Below are 18,825 nucleotides of genomic sequence, written 5' to 3'. Positions count from 1 at the left end.
TTTAAAAAATTACTAAAAAAGGAATGGAAAGCATCACTTCAGAAGAAGAAGAGTGCTAATACAGCACAAAAAAATCATACGCTTCCACAGGTCATGGAAGAATTTTAAAAAGCTTTTCGTAGATGCTACTGTGGTGGCACTGTTGTCAGAAGCTGTCATGCCAAAAGATGGAGACGCTCTCTTTAAAGACCAGGGCGAAAGAAGTTCTGATGTAGCATTAAAGAAAGTTATGAAGCATCAGCTGTTGTCCTGTGGAATGTAGATATTGAATTCAGCAGGACCTACTTGTGACTGAACATGGCTAAGATTGTGCGTCATATCAGTTGCATTGCTTGCTATCATCTTATACATGTGCCTGGAGCACTGATCCATCATCTGTGTGCCGGACAGTTTCCTTTTCTACACTGCCTTGCCAACAGCAAAGGTTACAGAGTTCCTTCTATTTACAAAAATCCTAATCAAAGCAAAATCTGGAACTCTGCCCCTAGCTACAACTTTTAGTTTTAATTAGCTTGTTGTTGACATTAATTGCCCTTGAAGAAGGCACTGAAAGTGCAGATCCATGTTGTAGATAAGTTACTTTAAAAAGGGGTTTACAGAGGATGCTGTGAATTCTGTTCATTCTGACTTTATTTGAATGCTGAGCAAGTGCAATTGTCCTTTATTAGACTTTGTTTCGTTAGGATCAGATTGCATTGGGAAGGGCTGCCTAATAGATAAACAACAGACATTATAGGTTCCATGAAGAAGAGAACAATGATCACAGAAATGAAATACTTGTTTTTATTCCTGTATTTTTCTCGAGTACTTTGTTAATAATTATGGCTATCAAGTTAAAGTCCTCTAGCACATAGCTAATTAACATATATGTCAAGCATAAAAGATAAAGTGCCTCTTGTAGCTGTTACATCTAGGTATTTTCACATCTTTAGGGTTGTATCTACCGTATTTCTTCGATTCTAAGACGCACTTTCCCCCCATATAAACATCTCTAAAAATGGGGTGCATCTTAGAATTGCGGGTGCGATTATTATTCTTAGTATCAAAGTTTTTTTTCCTGTTGGTGGTACTGAAATTAGTGTGCGTCTTAGAATCGATGGCATCTTACAATCGAAGAAATACGGTAATACTGATTGTCTGCCAGCAGTATAGCAGCCATTGGTAGAACAGTTCCAACCCCACTCCACCAAATTTCCTCCAGGAGTTGGGGAACCCTTGAGTGGATTTGAAAGTTTAGTGGGGATTTTAGGATGATGCCCAAGAAATGCCAAGTGCTTTGTTTGTCAAAATATACGTAGTTGAGTTTCAGAAAGCATAACAAAGCAGTCAGTCAGATGTTATAGATATATCCTAGTGAACTTTTTCCAGATGATTATGATGTTTGAACATGAAACGAAATTTCCCCAAATGATACTAGAGCAGATTCCACACAGAAATAGAACAGAAATACTAGCTTACAATCTCATGATTTTTACCTTTGGGTATGAAGTTTGTAATTTATCAGCAAAACAAGCCTCAGGCTAAACCACTTCTTGAGTAAGTTCCCTTAGAGATCACCGCTCTCTCTCATTTTATATCTATATCTATGACGCACATGCACATACAGATACATACACGCACACACCTACACCTTCTTAGCATGGTGGGTAAGAATGGAAGGTCACGTTTCATGTACCAAGCATTTCTTTTAATCATGGAATGCCTGTTGGAGTTAACAATATTTCATTATTGTACTGCACACTCTGCTGCATTTGCTGCTTTATTAAGCATGCATGAAGAACGAGGATCAAATCCTGTTGGGTCCTGTGCAGTATACTCTGGTTAAAGTTGTTAGTTTCTGTCTACTCTGGCTTTGCCCTTCAGAAATCACTCCTGACAAGGTAACAGGTTGATTAGAAGGTTAAGAAGCACTATTCCACAACACTGGAGTTCTTTCTTAGTGCTTTCTAGCGTTTTGAACGATCATAGTTTAATTAAAACATTGTTCTCAGTACTTGGTGAGAAGGTTTTCCTGTCCAACTTTCTTTGATGCATGAGGTGCTACTCCTGAGAGCAAACCCTTCATATACTTCCACTCTGCCTGTGTCAGTTTCCCTAGAGGTTGCAGAATCAGATAGCCCTGGGAGGACTGGAGATTTAACTCTAGTCTTCCTGGATTTCTACTTTGCACAGCTTCTTTAAGTGTTTCTCTCTGTGTAGTTCCTACTCCCTAGGCACTCCACTCTCAGCATATGTTGGTGGCCTGCGGTGATTTTGGCGTGGACACTTTGCTCCACTGCATTGAAATTGGTACAGCCTTGAGAAAACTGAAGATTGAGTGCACAATTTTGAGGAGCCCTCAAGTTTCAGATGCTGCTGCTACAGCACCTGCTGTATGCAAACAGTTTGCGTTGCTGCTATTAGAACAGTGTTCGGCTTATGGAGTGGAGTCATCCAGCTTTGCCCTACTAACATGGCTGCTGTTTAATATCTGTTTAGTGCCAGTTCAGTACTGCACAGAGCATAGAGCTGGGTTGTTTGGTAGAGAGCTAATGGGCTGAACTATGCCTGTCTTTAGAGCATAACATGAAAATCAGCCATAAGTGGGCTGTTTAGAAAATCACACTTGAGACACAGCCACTGCCTTTCATAGGCAGTCTAATAGAGTGAATTCTTTCAAAGCAACATGAACACTGTGTGTGTATCCACAAAATGTTCTTTTTGGATTTTAAATTGATATGGCATTAAATTGATTACTGAAAGAGTCTTGCTCAGTTTTTCAGGAAAGGGAGATGGATAGTTCCTCTGAGTGCAAGTTGCTCAGAGAACTCAACCTGTCAAATAAATGTACATCTTACCATACATTCATCACCTGTTAATACCAGGAAATAGAGCACAATACATTGCTTTTGAAACATGAGAGATGCATCGCCCACCAGTGTAGCAAGATATTGTACAGCAAACAAAAGGAGGTTTCGATTATATACACTTGTGTGTGTGTTACAGTTTGATTTGCTTATATGTGTGAGGGGGGGAATGTGACCGAGTGCAGTTGTAAATGGCACTAATCTTTCTGTAGATTCTATTAATTTATGCAGGTCCTATTGCTCTTCAGCATATAGTCTGGTAGTTGCTAGGCAACCAGAAAAGAAATGGTGCGCATGCTTTTTGTATTTAGTAGATCTTTCATTTGCGTGTGTGTGTGTGTGTGTGTGTGTGCGCGCATTTTAAAGATATATATGAAACGAAGTATAGATTAAAAGCCAGGATAGCCTATTCATATATTATAATTTGCTTTCCGTATATCCTTAGTTGCAACTCCTAGAGGTTTTTTCTTAGAAAATAAATATTTTTTTAGGCTTTGGTTCCTTTTTTTAACCATATTCACATTAACCATTCCCAAAAGGACTAAGCAATGGAATATTTTCTGTGTAAAGGAAGAGTCAGGCATTTGGCTTGTTTTTGTCTTTTTAAAAGGTAAATTTCAATATTCTATTACTGTTGCAAGAATGTGATCAAGGTAGTCTGCGTAATTTGCATATCTTTGACAGGATATCCCTCCTTAATGCATTTTAAATATCATTAGACATGACTGCCCTTTAGTTAGTCCAGATTCCTCCCAGCTAAGGATTTTACTGATGCACTGTATTTCTTGACCTTAAATAAAATCTTAAATAAAATGAAGCACAATCTTCTTTTTTCTCTTCAAATATAATGGTTCCTACAGTTTCTTTTTAGTAATTATTATGTGCTTACAAAATAGTGCCCCACAGCTTGAATATCCAGAGTCTGGCCAGTTTTCAGCAGTCTTGTGTAGAGATGTAAAATATCTGGAAATTTTAAAACCGCAGGGGGGGGGGAATTTTCTCCCAGAAAAAAGCCAAAATTCTTGTGAAAGTATGCAATACTTACATATCTAGCATCACTTTGTTACTTTAAGATTATAAAAATAATATTTATTATACCAAACAAGGTAATTTTATTACCAAACCAAATTATCTAGAATACATTTTAGGTTCTTATTTATGTTTGGCCAGAGGGAACTTGAGCAAGCAGTTCCTGAAACATCTCAATCATCGTAGAAGCCAGAAAGCACGTAAAGCTGGAAGCCGAGGAAGACTGGGGTGGAGTTTAGAGAAATCTGGTCTGAAGGAGCTTATTTAGCAGGCGAAGACTCTCCTACCTTTTAGCAATGATAACTAAGCATGTTTAATATAAGAACCTTTATGCAATCTCAACCTACTATTTCAAGAGTAACATTTTATGCTGTTTTGTAAATACTTCCCTTTCACATCATAGAATGCAATCCTGTGGGATTGCTGTCTATTAGATGGAAGCCTCTGAGCTCAGAGGCTTCTGGGACTCCTATGCCTTGCTGAGGTGTTGCCAGCAGGGCAGGAGAAGGCTTCCATTTTGCCTTCCATTCCTCCTAAAAAAACCATTTAAAAAAACCAACCAACCACAGAGCCCATCTAGCTTATGAGCCCATCTAGCTCACTCACTTGCAGTGGGTGGCAAGAGCCATAGGATTCTGCAGATCCTGGCCTCTCCTCTCCTACTCCTTTTCTAGCCACCAGAACACTTCCTTTTCGATCTCTACGGGGTCTCCTGATGTCGCTGTGGCAACTTCAGAAAGGAGCCAGCATGTGGCTGTGACTGGAACACAGAGTCCCTTACTGTGGTCATAGCAGTATCTATGGCCTCGTGAGGTGGACTCAGAAAAATCCTATATTCATTTTGCAAGGTTGCCCCTAATGGTGATGTCGTTCCCATGCCTATGCCATAGGAAAATAAAAGAAACATTGTTTATCACATGTGGTGGGATACACCACAGTATTTCTCACAAATGTGAGTTTTAGAACTACTTTCATTGACTACTACAGCATCTAACCGGAACAAGCCCAGAACCCAAGATTCTATAGAACAATACCCAAACTACCAAGAAAGCATATTTTTTCCACATGTTATCATAGGGAAACTCGAATCACTTGTTGGGAAATTAGCATGATGTGGAGCATCCTTAAATGTCTATCAGTAAAAGATACATTAGAACAATAATTTTAGTAAATATTGCAAAACAAACAAACTCTGCTGGGTATTTTACAGAGAGGATTAAAAAATAATCATTTTCCCCATGGATTCAAAATTTCCAGAAATTTTACATTTTTAGTATTACGTAAAAGACTAGATATTTCATAATTTAAAACTGTTCAATTTTTCAGACCCCACCACCACCAATCAAATGCAAAAAACCTGGTTTTTCCCAGGCCTTCACATTTCTAGTCTCACCCCAATTGTTAGAACCTGTTTGTTCATACAGGAACTCAGGGGTTCCTATATCCTATGTACATAGAGGGTGCCCCCCTTCAGGCTGAGCCTATCGTGTGTGGCTGACATAAGCAGCAGCATTGAGGGGTTAGGGCTAGCACTTGCCTCTTTCCACTTGCCCCTTTCAGTACCTAATGCTTGAACAGGACTGAAGTCTGGTACTGAACTGGGCCAGATTACCCTTCCTAGGCTCCACCCCATTCCTAAGATTCTCACAAAGGTAGGCCTCTTAATTGGAGCACTGTATGTTGGTGAGCAGAAACTGAGGGTGATGTGTGAGGCTGCTGGTCTAAAGGGGGGCACTTCCTCAGAGGAATCTCTCTCAGGGGGTTTCATCTCCTGATGCTCCAGTTCTGAGTCCTCTGGTTCAAGGGTCTCCTGGCTGACAGACTCCAAGCTCAGTCTCAAGCCTTTAGTGTGGGTTTAGCACCTGTGGCTTTCACTGCTTGTCTCCTTGATCCAGCTGATTCCTCCTCCTCCTCCTCCTGCTTAAATTGTGGTCATGATAATGGCTAGCTCATGTGCAGTGTCTATATTCAAGCTCAAACCTCACTATGACTAGAAAACGAGCCAGCCTAAAGAAGGACTTTCCCAAAAATTTACATGATCAGGAGTAGTTAAGCTATGGAGGGTCTCATGCACAGGTCTGTATTACTGCCAAACTGTAGCTTGTATTACTTATGCAAATGTGGTCATAAGCTGCAGAACTGCTGATGAGATTTCCAGGAATGACACTGTTGAGTTTGTTTTTTGTTTGTTTTAAAAAAGCATGGTGCTGCCACCAAAGTAGTAGAAGTTTACAGCTTATAATTAGGCTTTCTGTCACATTGAGGTTCATAAAAAAACATGCAACTTCTGGACAGTTTGACTGTGGCTCCTGAAATTCAAAATGAGGATTTGTTCCCACTGAGGCACAAATCCAAGATGTCAGCTGTGTATGTTGTGGCAGAAAATCTGCCATGCATTTTAGATGCCAAAACAGCAGGCGTCTCCTTTTTAATGGTAGTAACACTGGGGATATTTTAATATTTTTCAAAAGCTGTGTTTTGCATATAATGGGCCAGGGCTGGCAATTTCCCAAGGAAAACTAGTTTTGAATCAGGCACTTGTAATTGATGGTTTTTACTTAGATATTCCCAATATTTATCTTGGCACTTTCTCCTATGAGAACATACCCTAAGAATGCTTGGGGAAGAGAGATATAATCTTTATTGGGTGCCATCTCTTTTCACTGACTGAGTGGTAATGTTTTGGATTGTTTTTATCTTTATTAACAGTTCAGGACGACAGTTAAGTGAAGTCTTCATTCAACTGCCTTCCAGAAAAGAATACCCGGAATACTACGAGTTAATTAGAAAGCCAGTGGACTTCAAAAAAATAAAGGTGGGCATAATTTCTATTACAAGGTAATGTGGCTTTCCAGCATTAGATCAAATTATCAATATTTGGATTTTATACTCCTGCACATATTGTAAATATAAAATAGTGCTTTCTCTGAATCTTCCATGCCTGTAATATTTCACTGTCAGTGGCTTACTGCAAACAAATTCTAGAAAGCACAAACTAATCTATCAGCAAAGCGAGCTGTGTGAACTCTGGAAGTTTGCTCTACAATGGCAGGTTATCTATAGTGGCGTCAGAAAAAGGGAGAAACAAGTTCTCAGGATGCAAAAGATGTTTTATTTCAAAGCCCAACGTGTTTCGGCCTGAATTCTTTCAAAGGCCTTCCTCAGTTGCCATTGATTATCATAGGAGGCAATTATCTGTCCAGAAGTATTGCTGCAGACATCTTCTAACAACCCCTTGAGGAAGGCCATTGAAAGAATTTAGGCCAAAATGCCTGAATTCATACAAAAGCATGAAACCAGGGACAAATTTGGAGAGGGTGTATTGGACCTGCATTTGAACATAGGGGGTTAGATCCAACATATGTTTCTTTACCGGGTCCCCTGATGCCCCCTCCCTGCAAATCTATTCAGTAGGTTGGGGGCCCTTTTGGGACAGTGGGGGGAGTGATGCTGGGGGCTACAGAGGGAGGGAGAATATGCAAAAGTCACATCCCCCATTCTGCTGGTGGGAGCATTCTGAGCTGGATCCAACCCATGTAAATCCACTTTCAATCCACTTTCTTCCATTGTAGTCCATACATGTGGCATAACAAAAACTACCGCATTTTGTAAAAATACCTAAACTCACAGCAGTCACTATAGTAGCATTAACGTATGTACTGTCGTGGTCTATTGGTATTTCTAATATTTAAAAGTGTAAGCAGTGATTTATTGATCCATGGCTGCCAAATGAACACTGTAGCCATATACCCATTTATCTGGGAGTAAGCCCCTTTATACTCAGTGGAGTGTGTTTCTGAATAAATTTAAATAGCTAGATATGTAAGATTGCACTGTGAGAAGATTATTGTGGTGCAGAGTGGTAAAGCAGCAGTTTCTGCAGCTGAAACTCTCCCCACGGCCTGAGTTCGATCCCAGCGGAAGCTGGTTTCAGGCAGCCGGCTCAGGTCGACTCAGCCTTCCATCCTCCCGAGGTCGTTAAATGAGTACCCAGTTAGCTGGGGGAAAGGTAATAACGGCCGGGGAAGGCAACGGCAAACCACCCCGCTAGAAGGCCTGCCAAGAAAACGTCAGCGAAAGCTGGCGTCCCTCCAAGAGTCAGTAATGACTCAGTGCTTGCACGAGAGGTTCCTTTCCTTATAGCTGCATTAGTTTTTATTTTCGGGATTTGCATGTGAGAATTATCCCTGAATCAGACACAGAGCCTTTTGTTGGAGTACCCGATTTCCATTCCTGTAGTAGACTTGAGAGCACTGAAACTGATAGCACTTCAAGCCCTCTGGCCCAACCACTCATCACTGTTATCCAGCTCTTCCACTCAGCATATGGAGAGCTTTTATTCTGCTTTTGGCTTTTATCTGAATGTGCCTGTTATGTTTGTGCTATATAATTAATCCATATTAAAAGGATAATAGCAATTTTATTTATGATACAACTGCATCTGTTGTGTTCAGGATTACAGCACATTTGTTAACCAGTTATCCTATCTTTAATTTTCCCCTTTCAATCTCTTTTTTAAAATATATTCACATTAGGAAAGAATTCGTAACCATAAATATCGGAGTCTCAGTGACCTGGAAAAGGACGTCATGTTGTTGTGTCACAATGCTCAGACTTTCAATTTAGAAGGATCACAGGTCTGATTCAAATTATTTATTTGTTGGTACTAAGAATATTTATGTGTGCATGTGCATTAAATATTGCACACTATACTCTGTGTGTGTGTGTGTGTGTGTGTGTGTGTGTGTGAGAGAGAGAGAGAGAGAGAGAGAGAGAGAGAGAGAACATGTTGCATTGGTCACTGATAATTTTCAGTACCCTCTAATCCTGAGTCTCTATTGTGTTTGCCCAGTAATTGGGCCATTTTTTTCCGCTTTTACTTTTAGCCTTTAGAGTTTCTTATGTAACAAGTTATTTTTGTTTTGTAAATTCGGTACGTTGGAAGAAATTTGCTTTAGAGGATTCACTCCAGCTTTAAAACCACCCTATTTATTTATTTATTTATTTTATTACATTTATATACCGCCCCACAGCCGAAGCTCTTTGGGCGGTTTACAGCAATTAAAAATAGTAAACATTAAAAGTATACAAAAATTTAAAAAACATAAAAACAGTATTAAAACAACTCTTTTTGTGTCAGGAGTTTGAGATGGTCTATAATGCTTTTAATTTTAAAAAATTATTTTGCTGAAGGGGATATAAGATACATATCATATCTAAGTATTGCTTATGAATGGATATGTATCTTGCCAATATTTAGCTTGTAACTAATCACCTGTGGTGGATTATTGTAACAACCCATTTGTTTGGAGATGTTCTTTCCATCTGTAAGATCAGTATTAATGGTCTCTCCCATTATACCAAGGATGGGCAAACTTTTTCAACATATACCCACCCACACCTACTTCACACAAACAAAGGCCAGACGATCTCCCCCCAGAGAAAGAGATACACACACCCTCACAAACACACACACACACACACACACACACACCCCGGGTGTGGGGTCCCTTCCCTCCAACCCCTGCAAAGCCCATAAAAATCTCTCTTTCCACTAGAAATCTTGTAAAAAGGGAAGGAGCGAAGGAAAGAAAGAGGATCGCATTCATGCAAATTGGATTTTTAAAAAACTAAGCATCTTAAGTGCAGGGTGATTCTCAAACTCAGTGCTGGATAATGCTCTAACATCTGAGCACAGTTGCAGCTAGCTTATCTTCTAGCAATCGCTCTAGCAGCCAGGCTCACCCATAGAAAATACAGCTGCTAGAGCATCATTCCATCACAGTTGTGCTCCTTCCATTCCAACAAATACTGGTTTGTGAGCTAGTGGAGTGCAGTTTAAAGAGGGAGGGAGTTTGCAGGGATACACATCACAATCGTGCTCCCCCCACTCCAGAAAACATGTTTTTTCTGCAAGATGAGAAGCAGTAGTGTGGCTCCTGCCTTTTATATACTGCTTTCATACCACTTTCATAGTGCAATATCCTGCTTGGTGTAGATTAGGCCATGATTTACACTGGCTTGGGAGAGCATCTGCCACAGTTTGGGCACCTGTGCAGCGTACAGTCTCTGAGGGCCACATGTGGGCTTAGGGCACTCAGCATGTGTAGTATACCCTGTTAAATTTATACCCTGATTTATGCCCCCAGCAGAGGACACACTTCAAAGAAGTCCAAAGGCAGTTAAATCTCATTCAAATCAATGTCACAGTCACAGTTAGGACATTCAGTAGGACATAAGATTGCATCTCACCAGATTGGGTCTAAATCTTTAATCTTATACTCTGCAGAATAATTTCACACTGATTCTAGTAGATAAATGCTTTTGTAAAGCTGGCTAATATCTCCCATATTGTGCTTCTTCACAAGGCTCATTACCCAATTTGGAAGACATGTACCCTCTGATATAAGGTCACTGCTAGCAGCAAGGGAAGAGGCATGTATGTGCCTGGGGGGGGGGCTTGCAAGCATGCGAGCCCCCCAAGCCATGATCACATGAAGCCCTTGGGGCCAAGCTGATTCTAATAGCAAAGTGGGTAGCCCCACACCAGCCACCATGGGGCCAGGGGTGAGGTGCATATCTATGGAAATGTCAAGGTATGAAGACAAATATTAGTATTGGAAAAATATAAATGGGAGTGCAGAGGGCTAAAATTTGAAAGACTGGGGACTATTATTTATTTATTTATTTTATTACATTTATATACCGCCCTATAGCCGAAGCTCTCTGGGCAGTTTACAAAAGTTTAAAACAATGAACATTAAAAACACATATACAAAAATTTTAAACCATCAAAAGCATAAAAACAATAACGATTTCAAACAACTATTCTGGGGTCAATTAAAAATTCAGATGCTGCATTCATCTTGCAATAAAGTTATGGCAACATTAGAACATAGTGTAGGTGCAAGCCCTCGGTTTGCCAGGAAGCAGACATCTTAGCTGTTGCTTCCTTTTAGTGGAGAACCAATGGGGAAGGGAAATTTTGGTCAGTGATGGTATGCCATTAAACATTTATCCACGAACCTCAATTTCTTCCTTCCTCTCCAGGATCTTTTAGGTTTATTAGGGTCTCTGCTCCCTACATAGCCCAACAATGGTGGGTATTTAATTAGGATTGGCAGAAAAGTATTTCCTCTGATCTTAATTACCCCTCCCCACTCTTTAAGTTGCAATAAGGGCAGATACTCTTAACACCTTAAGGGATCCATCCTAGATAGGGTGAATTAAAGTTAGGGATGTGTGCCATCAGTCATAGGAAGCTGCCTTAAAGTGAGTCAGACCATTGGTCCGTCTAGCCCAGTATTGTTGACACTGACTGGCAGAGGCTCTTCAGGACTTCAAGCAGATTATTTTTTCAGCCATTCCTGGAGATGCCAGGATTGAACCTGGAAACCTTCTACATGCCAAGCATGTGCTCTATCCCTGAGCTATGATACTTCCCAAATGCAGTCATACTCCAATATTCCCCGGAACTCTCCTATAGCATAAGGGGAAGTGAAAATACCTGCCTCCCAGTGCCCTACTATTCAGGTTTACGGGTATACAGTCACCCCAGATACAAGCACTACAGAAAGAGGAAATTTTCATGAATTAATAGGAAAAGGGGCCACCATATTCATTTTTCCTTCCTGAAATTCCCCCGTTTGTTCATAGTTTTCATTATTGTCTCAAATACACATTAAGTGTATACGTATCTATAAGGTTCCTTTGGTATTGTCTGGAACTTGTAGGGAGAAATTATTTATCATCCCTTACAGAAGGTGCCAGATTCAATGCTTCTTTTACAAATATAGTTGTATACAAATATAGCTTGACAGCTCTACTTGAATCAAAATGCAGTTCTTTCTTTTATAGATGTCTTTCAGATCATATTATGTTGTAAAATAATAATGAAAAATAAGGATTTAAAAAAGAAAGAAGGAAATCCTTAGGAAAGTTGAGAGATCAGGAATGGAGTGCTGGATTAAGTGTTCTCTTCCACTGTCCCTTCCTCTCTTGTGCACATATCCTCTGTCCCTCCCTCACTGTCTTAATCATGAATAAGAGGTGATGTCTGTACTCCAATTTGTCATGGTTAAAAACCAACCAAGGTTTCTAGCATAAACCCCTATAATGGAGGATCTAGTTAGCATTAACTATGGTTAAGGTCAGTTGAGTCCTAACCCTTAATGATATGTAAAGCTCTTGGGGGAAGGGCAGAAAGAATGTGCATGTGAGATGGGAGGGGCTAGGGAGGCAGGGTGAAATCCTATAGCCCATTCATAATCTCTTAGCCACAGATAAAGGCTAGGGGGTATTATGGCTACAGCAAGTCATACTTCATACCACAAAATTCTGTTATTAGCTAATGTGAATGGTTTTGTTTTGTTTTTACTACTAATAATTAGCATCGGAAGAGTGCATTTGTTTCTGCCAGAATATATTGTTAGACTATAACCTAAATCTTAATTAGAGGTCTCTGTTGAAGACTCTAATAGCATTAGTAATAATATATTAAATAATTCAGGCATAGGAGTAGGTGGTGCTTGGAAATTTGAAAATTAATATAATATAGAGTTTCATTTTGCATTGGGTTGTCACTGAAGGTTATTTTTTTACCTTCATTTAATGCATGAAATATTCACATTGGCATTTCCTGTAAAATTCATGCAACAAGACTTATGACTTGTAATGGGGGGGGGAAGCCATGCTCTCTGTGGGTTTGCATAGAAAATAACATTCCATGCTGTGAATTTTTGATGAAGCACAGCTTGCAGTTCTGATGCAGGTTTTCTTTCATGCTTCAGATCTATGAGGATTCCATTGTTCTCCAGTCAGTGTTCAAAAGTGCGCGGCAGAAGCTTGCCAAAGAAGATGAAAGTGAGGAAGACAGCAATGAGGAAGAAGAAGATGAGGAAGATGAGTCGGAGTCAGAATGTAAGTCCCTCCTTCCAAACAGAGCACAAGAAATAGGGGTACTTAGGGTGCAAATTTAGGCAGAAATAGCTCTTGCAACTTCCAGCTTTCCCCAGCCAGCAGTTGTAGGACTTATTTCTGTCTAAACATGCATAGGGTTGAACCCTTTGTCACTTTTTGCCAGGCTGAAAAGCTTGTTGCAGAGCAGGTCTGATTGGGCCTTTCTTGACTTTGTCCTTTGCCAGCGACTAAAACGATATTTTCTAGAAAGCTTCACTAAACACATATAAAATCTGCTGCCTTGTTCTTGTTTTTTGAGTCATTGTAAGAATTGGATTCCTCCCTCTCAAGCCTTTGGGACCCATAAAAGAAAAGTCATTTATGTTCAGAATGTTTTAAACTAAGCAATATATGTTGAAGTGTTAGCTGTTCTCCCGTGTAATTGTGTGTCTCAGAATAAGAAATGTAGAGGAGGTCCTTTTCAGGGCAGGATGTATAAGATTGTTTAGTTGATGTTAACAACTAAGAAAGTATAAACATTCATTCTGGCCTTTAAGTCCCTCTGAATTTTAACTTTTCTTCCAGCCAAATCTGTGAAAGTAAAAATCAAGCTAAACAAAAAGGATGACAAAAACCGAGACAAAGGGAAAGGCAAGAAGCGCCAAAGTCGGGTAAAAGTCAAACCGGTCGTGAGTGATGATGACAGTGATGAGGATCAAGATGAAAACGTAAGTTTTGCTTGCAGAAGAACTGGTTGGTTGGTTGTTTTTCAGTGGTTTCCTCCACTATGCCTCTAATTGCAATCTGGGTTGCATTTACAAGACTTTGAAAGCTAATCATCAACAGTTTTCAGGACGCATGAAAATTTTGAGAGAGAAATCATTTGTGAAGTGTACAGCCTCATCTCCATATGTTTATTAAGGTACTTCGCAATTGGATTAAATGGCTGGGATCAAAAGAACCCTACAACTTGTTCTGAACACCAAAGGTGCATTTGGGGTTGCATTTCTCACACAGCAGACCCCGTTGCCACCTGGCAAACTATAATGGGAAAGGAAAAAAGTGCTGAAATCTCATGGGGCAGGACCGAGCCTTCAACTTGCCTGAAGTACCTCTTTAGATTTCGCCCACTCCATTTAAAATTTAGTACTAAGGCTTAACTACTATATGAATAGCAGAAGGAAAATCTCTGTTGTGCTAAATTCTGTTCTGTAGCCAAGATCCAAAGAACCACATGATACCAAAATAGGGCTATGGACTTGGCTTCTTTGAAAAACAGCATCCCTATTCTGAATGGCAAACTAGTTTTAAACTTGTTGTTCCAAAAACAGCATATGGTTCAAATGAAAAAGTAAAACACACACACAAGGGGTGCACAGCCTTTGGATGGGCCTAAGGTTGCTTTTTGCAGCCCAGCTAATCTTTTCTTTGTGTTACATCTAAAGACAAGCTAAGACTGCACTCTTGTGCATGCTTACTTTGATGAAATCCCATTAAACTCAGTGGGATTTGAGTTAACATGCATAGGCGAATACAGTCTTTCAGATAACCTGGCCACAAGTTGTGTAAGACTGTATCATTAATAACAAGAACTTTGAAATGTGCCCAGAAGCAGACAACTTGCCTGTGAAGCTGTTGTAACATAGGAATCATATGCTCCCTATAACTGGCCCCAAACACTCTTCATAGGCAGCCCCATAGATACCATATTATAGTAGTTCAAATGAGGTGTAATTAAGGCCTAATCTACACCAAGCAGGATATTGCACTATGAAAGCTGTATATAAAAGGCAGGAGCCACACCAAGCAGGATATAGCACTATGAAAGCGGTATATGGTATGTGTCAATGGGCCCCAAAAGTTGTCAGTGCACTTCAATACCACTATAAAGCAGTAGTGTGTGGCTCCTACCTTTTATATACACTTTCATAGTGCAATATTCTGCCTAAGGCATGTGTCGCTGTAGCCATACCTGACATTTCCAGCAATGGGCACAGTTGGCAGATTAGCTTTAACTGTGTAAAAGCACTCCTGGTTTCCACCAATATCAGGACATACAAGTTCAGGGCTAATACAGGAGTATACCCGAACTGCGACTTGAGTCTTCAAGGGCAGTGCAATCCCATCGGAGACAGGTTGAACCGTGTTCTTTAAACTGCCTTTCTCTTGTATCTTTGTCTTGTCTGGATTTAAGCTTCAGTTTGTGAACCCTCATCTAGGCCATTACCAGTATTAGTTATTGATTGATTTCAGAACTAGAACAGCTTTCTTGGCTTTAGATGCAAACGCGAGAGAGAGAGTGTGGTGTCATCAGCATATGGAAGCAAAATCATATGAAAAGAGAATTCTTTCAATAACTATCACAGTTTGTTAAGACAAAACACTAGGCCAATTTCATCTGCAGAGTGAGTGACGCTTACCAGTGATCCTCACTTTGGTGACCACTTCTCTGTGAAGCCATTAGAAATACCCTCCAGATGGCAGCTACGTTCACAGAAAGTATCATTAAAGTAGCATCACCCCAAGATCTACCGGTAGGTCCCAATTTGAGAAGGGCTTCCCGCTCAAAATGCTTCCCTGCTAGCCCTTTATTGCTGTCTCCAGTCTTCTCTGAAGCTTGTTTCTCACTTTCATTAATAACAAGAACTTTGAAATGTGCCCAGAAGCAGACAACTAGCCTGTGAAGCTGTTGTAACATAGGAATCATATGCTTCCTATAATCATATGCTCCCTATTTTCCTGGAACTTTTCCTCCAGCAACAGGGCAGGGGAATGCAGAGGAAGGCTGCCCCTTGAGCAAATATGGGGCAATGATATGGGGCAGGGTAAATTAGAAAGAAGTTGAGTTTTTTTAGAAGAGAACACTAAAGTTCATTTTCCTTATTTGTCATGTCATGCCATGTCATGGCGGTCCAAATCACTGGGGCACTCTCCTCTCCATTCACATGGTCAGGTGTGGTCAGACTTCAGATTTGCAGGATCTACTTTTTTAAATAGAAATCCAACGTCCACCAACTGAAGCGAGGTGCAAAATAGCTGCTCAGGACGAAGCACATACCCTTAAAGTTAAGAAACAAGGGTGCCTCTGAGCACATGCTCCGCCCAAGAATTGGTTTTCAGTGCCAGAACTGTGTTCACAGTCCAGCCACACAGCAACCCACTCTCCCACAAGCTTTCTTTCATCTCAGCAGCCTAATTTAGAAGGGAAGTGGAATAGAGCCTTTTTGGTTATTATGTTGTTAAACAACTGGAAGTCAGTAACCCTTGGTGAACTACAGCAAATCACCCCAAGATCTACCGGTTGGCCCTGATCTGCCTTTGCCACCTCTGCACTAGAAAATGGGTTCTCCTAGATTCAGCCAGGGAATGGACTCAGAGACACCTCCTCTGAAATGCTAGTAGGGGTCATTCCCCTCCATTCCATAACTTAGCATAATCACTACGAGACACAGATTCATCCTTGCAGATGAAATACATAAAAGCATACTGCATTAAGAGAAGAAGTCCAGCAACCTTGTAATTGATATGCCGTCTCTGTGTGAAAGCCTTTACGTAAATTTGTGTATTTATTTCAATAGGATATGTATGCCCAATTATCTTTGGTTTGCACCTGGTTTCTTTATTACCATTCTAATATGTCTATTGAAATAATTTCCAATTTTTTACCCCCTAAAAAAAATCTAATCTTTCCCCTCCCTGTCTTTTACATCTAGGACCAGTCAGAAGCAAGTGGAAGTGACGACGAGTGATCCATATGGTCAAATTTTCTTAAACGAGAAGCCTACTTCTCTTCTCCCATTTTACACACAGTGAATTCACTTTGTCAGATAGGCATTGGGGTGTTTCTGTATTCACGTCATCTATAAACTAGGTTTAGGATAGTGCCAGACAAGCATATGATATCATGGTGTAAAAAGGAAAAAAAATGTAATATACTGTGACCAAATGGGCCTCAAAGATAAAATAACAAAACAAAACAAAAATCTTTTGATGGGAAAAAAAACATGGGTTGATAGTATATTTCTATGGGTTGGGTTTAGCTTACTAATGGTTTGACTATTCCTGGTTTCAATATTTGATTAGATGCTATCGAATGGCATCAGAAAGATTTAAACAATGTCTTTTGTAGCATTGCTAACCAGGAGCCATTAAAAGCAACTGGTGATTTTATTTTTCATCAGGCAATTTTCAAGGTTTTATTAGTTCTGCATTTGTTTTTACACTGTGGTACATATATGCAATTTTGTTTAAGAGCTTCTAAATGTACAGTAGCTAGCTTCTACCCTGTCTTGTCCCATTCATTGCTTCACTTTATGCTCAATGATCTCTTGAAAAAGGAACTGCTTTTTGAACTGTATACATGAAATTTATGTCTACTGTAAACTTTCCTTTCCTTTTTTCCTTTTTTTTTTTTTGATGATAAAAAGTTGGATTTAAAATGCTGTTGAATATTGCAATCTTATATAGTATAAAGAATGGCTTCTTTCATCGGATTATCTTTTGTGTTACCAATATGGTTTGCCACCTTTCCCCAAAGTGTACTTAATCTTTGCTTTCTTTGCACAATGTCTTTGGTTGCGATTCATAAGCCTGAGGCAAATAAAATTCCAGTAATTTTGAAGGATGTGTCATTAGAGTTTTACCAACAAAAAACAGTTGCAGCATTGGGCTATGTCCATTTGCTCCTGCTAGGGCCTACCCTGAGGTAAATGGCTTCTATGTCAGGGTCAGCGTCACAGACATTTTGTTATTGCTACAGAGCTGCTCTAAACATTGAAGAAGATAACTTCCTTGTGTAGAAATTCCATGTGCCCAGCTGACCACATACAGAGCTTTTAGGTACTTTTTGAAAATTCTGTTTTGGTAGGTTTTGCCTAGAGTAAGCGAATGACATAAAAAATGACTTAAACCCAAATAACTTGGCTTTGATGAAATGGTAGATAAGCAGAGGATTGATTCAGATATCTGTCTTAGAAAAAATACAGTAGTGAACTTCAAATATATTAATAACAATTTGGAACCCTTTAAAAACATATATGAATCCACTTTAATATTTCTGCCACCCACATAGATGCTCTTCAAAACTATGCAAAGGCATTTGCTTTGACTAAAATGGGACCAGCCACAAGAATATCAATCTTCAACTCGTCTGGTACTACAGCAATTTTCTTTTTCTTTTTTAAAAAAAGTTTAAATGAAACCACTATTTGAAAAATAAGTCTCTTCTATTAGTTGCTCCTTTCTTCCCTTATTTCTCTAATATTAGCAATTGGAAAAGCAACTGAAAAGTGAAAAAAGAAGAACATTGCAATTGCCTGATCTTCTGAAGTTGAGGTTTCTAATATACTGGCAAGAGTTGCTGTTGATCACTGCTGAATTCGTTAATATCCTTTGGGGCTGTGTGAATCATTTCTGTTCTGACTGGGGCTTCTTTTAACACTAGTGTGGGACAGGGTAATTATACTTGCCGTGCTGAGGTCACAGAAAAAGGGAAGTAACATGGCTGAATAACTAAAACTGAATACATTCTCTAAATGTAGTCAAAATAGAATCATCCACAAACATGGTGTGACAAACGTGGGGAAATCAAGGCTTGATGAAAGAGAAATTCCCCATAGGTGATGGAAGACAGAACCCAGAAATAGCCCAGTGAGGACTGAGCATGGTCAATGGCCACAGAATGCTGATCAATTATTGAGGAGGATGGAATGGAAGAACTTGGGAAGCTCATGGCTGGCTGGCTAGAACCGTGAACACGAGCACTTCACACTGTAACATTTGTTGCAGGGTTCCGCTTGTGAAGAAATAATACAGAAGAAGGTCCTTCCTCTCACAGTTGAGTAACCATAACCAATCCCAGCATGTCTGGGGGAAAATGTGCAGGCTAAGGCTAAGCATGAAACTGAGCTAGAAAAAGATTAAAAGACCACTGCACTTGAATTACGCTTCATTTTATTAACATATTCCTTTGCCTCTACTGAAGGTGGCCAAGGGTTTATCTGCTTCTGCATCCCATCTCCCTCAAGGGAAAACCAAATGGCTCTGGGAAACC

General features: G+C 39.8%; 1 protein-coding gene across 4 annotated transcripts in view; it reads left to right on the top strand.

Moving 5' to 3' along the window:
- The window catches only part of SMARCA2 (SWI/SNF related, matrix associated, actin dependent regulator of chromatin, subfamily a, member 2), a 128,549-nt gene extending 111,155 nt beyond the window's left edge, over positions 1 to 17,394 (top strand). For all 4 annotated transcript variants that reach the window (XM_063129294.1, XM_063129292.1, XM_063129293.1 and 1 more), the window contains 5 exons: positions 6,585 to 6,690; positions 8,411 to 8,512; positions 12,665 to 12,794; positions 13,359 to 13,501; positions 16,487 to 17,394. In XM_063129294.1, the coding sequence (XP_062985364.1) occupies positions 6,585 to 6,690; positions 8,411 to 8,512; positions 12,665 to 12,794; positions 13,359 to 13,501; positions 16,487 to 16,522 (517 nt within the window). In that variant the 3' untranslated portion in view covers positions 16,523 to 17,394. The remainder of the gene's footprint in view (positions 1 to 6,584; positions 6,691 to 8,410; positions 8,513 to 12,664; positions 12,795 to 13,358; positions 13,502 to 16,486) is intronic.
- The last annotated feature ends 1,431 nt before the right edge of the window (positions 17,395 to 18,825 follow it).

This window comes from Elgaria multicarinata, chromosome 6 (genome assembly GCF_023053635.1).
Source record: "Elgaria multicarinata webbii isolate HBS135686 ecotype San Diego chromosome 6, rElgMul1.1.pri, whole genome shotgun sequence".
Classification (NCBI taxonomy): domain Eukaryota; kingdom Metazoa; phylum Chordata; class Lepidosauria; order Squamata; family Anguidae; genus Elgaria; species Elgaria multicarinata.
This window is presented reverse-complemented; position numbering and strand designations above follow the sequence as displayed.